The 7500-nt window shown below is 41.1% G+C and overlaps 1 protein-coding gene across 1 annotated transcript in view; it reads left to right on the top strand.

Moving 5' to 3' along the window:
* Window positions 1-6189, top strand: part of LOC103376295 (uncharacterized) — a 6562-nt gene extending 373 nt beyond the window's left edge. The window contains exons 2-3 of the mRNA XM_008306671.1: window positions 1065-5644; window positions 5730-6189. Coding sequence (XP_008304893.1) covers window positions 1085-4699 — 3615 coding nt within the window. The 5' untranslated portion in view covers window positions 1065-1084 and the 3' untranslated portion in view covers window positions 4700-5644; window positions 5730-6189. The remainder of the gene's footprint in view (window positions 1-1064; window positions 5645-5729) is intronic.
* Window positions 6190-7500: the final 1311 nt, after the last annotated feature.

The following is a 7500-nucleotide window of genomic DNA, read 5'->3' as shown; positions in this document are numbered from 1 at the left end:
ATCATCGGTCGAAGTTTTGCCAATTAATTGTCGATATATTCTTAATTTCTCATAAGACAGTAAATGCTGTGAAGCATTACAATTTGATTTTGTACAACGACAAATATTCTCCAAGGCAAAAGCGTGTAAAAAAAACTCTTCAGCAACACCATGGAAAGCTCTGTTTTTGCTGTTGCTTGTTGTAAACAAGTTCAACTTGACTCATGGAGATGAGGAAGAGTTAAGATCGCTGACGACCATCCAGCGATAAGATCTCTCACTCTGCTGCAAAGTCTGAAACCAGAACAGCGCATTAAGCCTCACTCTGATGGGTTTTAGAGAACTACAGAAAACAACTTTTTAACTTTTTATCCACCTTTTTAACTAACCTATTCAACTTACATTTTCATTAACGTATGCTCATCAACTTTAAAGACAGCACAGTCTCTGAGAGTACCGAACATCAGAGGGCTGCATCAATAATGTTCTGCCAGTAACTTCACTCATTATGCTGCTTATACACACCTATGGCTGAAACCTAAAGATAAATTCATCAGTACAACTGGTAGCTACATTCATGCTCCATAGAAAGAAACATGCACAATGCAAATTTAAAATAAAATACCCACATTACAGACATATTAGTTCAGAAAACGTTTTTTTTTTTTTTTTTTTTACTGATGTATATTGTGTTTAATGCTTTGTTGCATGATTTTGTTCTTGAAACTTCCTCTCTGTTGTAAAGTTAAACAACTAAGTGTTGTAAAACAGGAAAATGTTCTGCCTGTGATTCATAGCTTTGTTCTAGTAAGTGTTAAGGGACCAAAAAAGAAGCTATTATATTCATTATATAGATATATTTTTTTTAATTAATCGGCCGATTAATCAGTTATTGGAATTTATTTTTTGCCAAATATCGGAATCGGCATCGGCCTCAAAAATCGGTTGGGCCCTAATTTTCATACAGTGGAAATGATTCACAGTATTATTTTTACTACACTATAATTATTGAAATGTTTATAGAAATTATATATTGTCTGGAGCAAACAATCTCTGAATTGCTTTTCCAATTCTGTTTTGAACAGATTTGATAGTTTTCAACAAAATGGATGAATCTGATCCGAGACTTGTACAGTGGGTTGAAAGATTTACAACCATCTGCATTGCTCACAGTTTGTCTCCACACAACACTGAAGAGCTTTTCCTCAAGAAGCTGCAAGGACTAGTCACAAACTTACAGTGGAGCCCAGAGGATGTCACTAAGTTGTTCGAGGCTCTTCTGCAGCGATTTGAATCAGCATCAACAAATGGCAGATCAGATCTCCTCACATGGATGATAGAAATGTTGCACTGCATAGAGATCAATTACATCACATCCAGTTCCATGAAGACAGGCTCAGGAAGGACACTAATGGAGCTGGTCCAGGACAAAACTATAACAGATGAAAAGGTCAAGGAACGCTTAACTTATGAAACAGACAAGACACTGGATGAAATTCTTGAAGAAATACGTCAAGAAAAGTTAAACCAAGTTGATGAAGAACTGTTGTCTGATGTAAGAGATATTGTCTCATGTGTGCATGAACAAAAAACTGTGCAGAAAGACAGATCAGAGTGGAGTGAACTGAAAACAATGTTGAAGAAGCTGTGTTGGGCAGTGGAGCAAACAGCTAAATATAAACCACGACTGACGCAGATGGTGAGCTGGTGTCTTCTGGCTCTTTCCAAAACCGGGCGGTTAATTCAGGTTGGCACTGGAGAGGGGAAGTCATGCATCGTGGCAATGTTTGCAGCTTATCGAGCTCTGAGAGGAGAAAAAGTAGACATCATGTCGAGCTCACCAGTTCTGGCAGAGAGAGATTTAAAAGACTGGAGAAACTTTTATAAAAAGTTGGGTATCAGTGTAGACTGCAACACCAACAAACTAGAGTTAATTTTTAGTCAAGACTCCAAGTGTTATAAGCATCAAGTTGTTTATGGTACTGTGGACCAGTTTGCTGGAGACTGGCTTCGGCAGCACTTTAACAGGACGGACACATTTGGGGAAAGGACATTCCAGTGTGCAATCGTGGATGAAGTGGATTCATTGATGCTGGACAAAGGTCATCACACAGTGTATTTAGGTAGTGACATGCCTGCTTTGCAACATCTCAACCCACTGTTGGCCTTCATTTGGGCCACTGCTAATCAGTACAGTAAGATTGGTGCAGAGAAGACTGTGGGGCGTAAATACCCCTTTCACCAAGTTGTGCTTGAAAACATCAGAGGAACTGATGAGCTCACTGTTCTTCAAATAGCTGAGGACACAGGTGTACTGGCAAAGGGCTCTGTCAAGGACCTGAGAAGGAACCCAAACCATTTTACTGCAAGAACTGCAGGACTTTGTGCGAACCAGTTGGCTGAGTTCTTCAAGGCAATAGAGAGGAGATTTCCATCTCACCACTTTGACCTCTACTGCTTAAACAGCAATGGAGCACTGCAGGAACTGAACAAAGCATCACAAAGGGACACTGAGGAAAGACAGAGGGTGTCATTGCTGTTAATCAACGGTGGCTGTTGTCAGTACATCTACTCTGATGGAAACAGTGTGCTGAGCGCTGCAGAAGCAGAAGTAAAGCGTGCTCTGCATTTCACTCCATGTGAAGTGAGCCAGGCTAAGAGTAGCTGCTACGTCCCGGGCTTCTTGTCAGATCTGGTTGAATCTAAACTTAAAGTCTGGATTGCAAATGCATTCTCTGCTCAGACCATGACAAATGATCATGAATACAGCATTGAGACACATGGAATAGTGCCTGTGGACTACAGCTGCACAGGTGTCCTGGAAAACAACATGAAATGGACGGACGGACTTCATCAGTTTCTTGAAATGAAACACGAGGCAAAGCTGAGTGACATGACAGCCATCACAAACTTTATGTCCAATGTTGGCTTGCTTCAAAAGTATGGAAATCAGATCTATGGACTGTCTGGAACTCTTGGCCAACAAGCAGAGACTGAGACTTTACAGAGAATCTATGAAGGCATCAAAACCTGTCAGATACCTTCATTTAAACGCAGAAAGCTGTTTGAGGTTGAAGGAGTGGTTGTAGAGGATGAACAAGAATGGATGAAGAAGATCTGTGATGTTGTTACTGCACAAACCAGCCCAACGCCATACAGGGGTCCAAGAGCTGTGTTGGTCATCTGTGAGACCATCAAACGAGCAAAAGCTGTCCATCATGCTCTGGGAGGTAACGTCCCAAACAAAAAACTTTACATAAACAACAACATTGACAATAGTGAAATCTTTGTCAAGAAGCTTGAAGCAGCAGAAGTCATCATTGCCACAAACCTTGCAGGTCGAGGAACAGACCTTAAGGTTTCTGACGAAGTCAGAACAGCTGGAGGTATGTTTGTGGTGCAGACCTTTCTGCCCCAGAACGCCCGTGTGGAGGCCCAGGCCTTTGGTCGCACTGCCAGACAAGGATCTCCTGGATCTGCTCAGCTCATTGTCTGTTGCAGTCATCTTTCTGAGCCACTTCAGTTACTAGTTTTAACAATGAAACGTCTATCTCTTTTTGAAAATATACTAGATGTCGCTTCATTTCATCAAAATATGTTTGTGATGAAACTGAGGTTGTATCAGAGAAGCCACAGTAATGTTCAAGCTAAAGCAATGACTTATGCACTGCCACAAATTTTGTCTAAAAAATCCAAGTCAGAGATACAGATAGCCAAAGAGGTCAGAGACGAGTCAGTGGCTGAAGAATTATCCAGTTACTTAAAGTGTGTGATCCCAGAAATGAAGAAGAAGGCAGATCTCTTCAATCAGTACCTGGTCGTTCTGGATGAGGTATACAGCATCAGCAACAACAAGCCAGCAGCTTCAGAATTGTCTGCACTGAATGAATTCTGGGGTATGTGGCTGCTCACAAGCTTCAATGAGAAAGACTCTATCACAGATCTGAAAAGGAAACTGTGTACAGACCTCAGCATCGCCAGGCAAAGACTCAGACAGAGAGAGTCCCCCTCATCCAACATGTACCACTACATTGTCTTTGGCAACGACCTACGTGAAAATGGAAATCTTGCAGAGAGCATCAGAATGTACACTAAAGCCATAAACGTGGACCACTGCTGGGCAGCAATTGCCTACTACAACCGTGCTTTCACATCTCTGATCCAGCAAAACTCACATCAGGATCTGGACTGCATCGAACGAGCTCTGGAAGATTTGCAAAATGCACTTCAGTCTGTTGAGCTTCACTGTGAACAGCTTGATGTCACTCAGAGATACTCCAAACCACAAACCAAGAACCTCTGCAGTGATTTAATCAACAGGTTTGACGGACACATCTCGACCAGACGCAGAGTTTTGGTGGCTTTCAAGGAAAATATTAAAGAGGCCACAAAGCAGGTTGACAAGGCAAGAGCCATGGGTGGGAATGTAGAGGTGAAGGAGAAAACAGTCGATTTTCTGGTTCCCTCTTTGGATTTTCTGCAATTGGTAACCCTTTCCATGAAATCAGTGCATGCCATTTATTGCAGAGACATTCTGAGGATCCACCAGCTCACCAGCAGTTCCTCCTTGGACATTCTTAATGAACTCAACCATCTTAAGTCTCTGGGCCTGACTCATGTCTACAACTTAGATGCAAGGTTCTCTCTGCGTGGCTTTTTCTCAAGGATAGGTCGGTTTGTAGGTAGAGTTTTAAATAGACGGAGGGTATTTAGAGCCTGAGCAAAACATTCAAGCAAACAATGTTGTGAGGAAAACTTTTTCCCCATAAACTAAAAAACACAGCACAGATCAGACATGCTGTGGGACTCTGAGTTAATAGTTTTGGTTTGTTTGTAGTTATGCTGTAATTGTGTTGAAATTCATCACCTTTAGAAATCATTTCAATACTAACTGAACTAAAAACACATTCGCTCTCCACTGTTACAGACACATTAAAGGGGAATATTCTTTTTACATTTGTTATCAGTTCAAATGGCTAACAGATATATACATTATGCAACATACAGGGTTCTCCCCCACATCATGTGTTCATTTTATTGAAGTTTTTTACTTTATTTTGATGAAAGATCTATTCAATTGGGTGTTTCTTTGATTTATATATATGTATATGTATATAGTGGCGCTGTTTTCCCCTTTATTTTTAACATTATTAATTAAGCATAAAAATCAATTTACTTAAGCCTTTGTTCTAACTGTATTTAAACGACTACTGACGAGTTTCAGAATTAATTTATCATAAAACAAAAACCTTGAAAGGTAGAAGCAACAGACAGTACTTGTACACTGCACTATATGGTACAGCATTTCTGTACAGTACAATGTTATGAACAATGCCCCTCACTATCATATGTAGATAAAAGGTATGTTTCAGTGAACACCTTCAGAGGGTACTGAAATCATAATGTGTCATGCCCTCCACCTCTGGCTCCGCCTAGTGGCAGCTCTTTCCCCCTCTCTTCCTCCTCCTCCTCCCTCCTGTCCTTTCTCTCCAGGTGGGCGTGAGCTGGCAGGTGTGTGAGGTGTGGACAGATGCAGTGACTCAGCAGATTACCTGAGTGCCTTCACCTGCGGCGGGGCGTGGTCAGCAATCATCTACTCACCTCTCCTCCCCATAAAAGCTGACTTCAGACCACCACACGATGCTGGACTGTAAACCACTACTCAGTTAGTGAACCCTGGCTCTGCTCTGATCTGTCTTGTGGTCCGTGTCTGTTACCTTGTTCTAATCCGAGTTCTGTTTCTGCTTCAGCTGGATCCACCACCGCGCCTCTGACGATCTGGATTGTTCATCATCACCATCTCCGCTGGACTTCTGGCCTCCCAAACGGTCTCCTGGATCGTCCACACCTGGTCACTGCATCTGTCCACCACCATCAGCTTCCTTCACCTGCCACGTCGCCCACCTGTCAGCAAACTCTCAAAGTTAACCTCCTCTGTCATTGTTATTGTTAAATATCGAGGTTTTGTCTTTCCTGATTAGTCTGGATTCTTGTTTATACCCTCCTGGTTTGGTGGTACCAAACTTAGGTTGTGTGTCTGCCAGCTAAAGTTAAAATCTTTGATCCTTGTTAATTCCGTCTGCTTAAACGCATTTAGTCCACTGCGCCTTTAGGTGTCAGTATTGTGCTTTTATGTTACCTTTGACCTAGTTTCTGCTTCCTGTATTATCTTGTAAATATTGTAAATAAAATCTTTATTTTTGAAATGTTCTGCCACATCTTTCTCTGTGCCTGAGTCTCAGTCTGAGATGTGACATAATGAACTAAAACTACATGTGACCTGGGGAAGATGCACATCCTGAGAATTGATGGCTTAGGGTAATAGTTATAAATTTACTTTTTTTTTTTAATTACAATATTTAAATTCCTTATGTAGTAATATCAAATCAGCAGGGATGCTCAGCCTACAGTAGCGAGAATCTTGTCAAGGGGAACATCTTCCCTCAAAAGTCCTACTTTAATATTTTTACACATCACAAAAAAAAAAAGTATTTAGCAAGGAAACTATAATTCAAGAAACGACCTGACATGAAAATTGACTTATATCCTCCATGCAACTCATTTGAATCTTATTTTTCCAAGTTTTGGATTTGCATTGTTCAATGTTGAGCTTAATGTTTGAGAGCAGACTGGACTTGACCATGCTACATCCTGTAATATAATAAAACCAATTATTCAATTTCCTTTTTTTTTAAGTCTAAATTAAAAAAAATAAATAAATCTAACTTGTGTGGAAAAGTTGCATAATTTTCAAATATTAGACTTGTTTATACACTCTTCAGTAATAATAATAAAAAAGCCATTTAGCAACCAGTTTGTACAGTTAGCTAACATTATATAGGCTACTTGCTAACTCGTCCTTTAAGGCTCTGCTCAAAGTAAACCCAGTTGTTGAAAACTGAAGCGCACACAAAGGGCACTATTTTTACATTGCTGACAAGTATAAAAAGTTAAGTTTTTTAAAAAAAAAGTGTTGGAATTACCTGAGTGGAGCACAGCAAAACTCTGGCAGGTGTTTCTCATTTTAAAGCTAACGTCTGATTTCTTCTTCTTCTCTCTAGAAGCTTCTCCGCAGCGCTGCGCTCAGTGCTGCCACCAGCGGCCACATGCGGTACTGCAGCCTTTTAATATCTACACACTAGAATAGAGAATAGGATAGAATGCCTTTATTGTCACTATACACAAGTACAATGAGATTGAGAGCAGCTCCTTCAGTGCCACATATAATAAAGTACAAAATAAAGAGCAAAAAAATGAAAAATAGAAGAGAATAGAACAGATTTAAGTATAAATTAAAGCCGCAAGCGCAGTGGACGGGTCCTCGCCCTACGCTTGTCGGCCTTCGCGCACGGCGGGACTGTGATCCGGCATGTCGGAGCAAGTGTGGCCTAGTTACGAACCACTTCCTGTTTTGTGGCGAGCCGCGGCGGCGTGCGTGTGGGCCGTGGTGGAAACACGCTCTGGCTGAGACTCGGAGCACGCGTGTAAAATTTCAGGCCGATTGGAGCACAGACACAGCAC

The sequence above is a fragment of the Stegastes partitus genome, unplaced genomic scaffold (assembly GCF_000690725.1).
Source record: "Stegastes partitus isolate 25-593 unplaced genomic scaffold, Stegastes_partitus-1.0.2 Scaffold3789, whole genome shotgun sequence".
NCBI lineage: Eukaryota > Metazoa > Chordata > Actinopteri > Pomacentridae > Stegastes > Stegastes partitus.
This window is presented reverse-complemented; position numbering and strand designations above follow the sequence as displayed.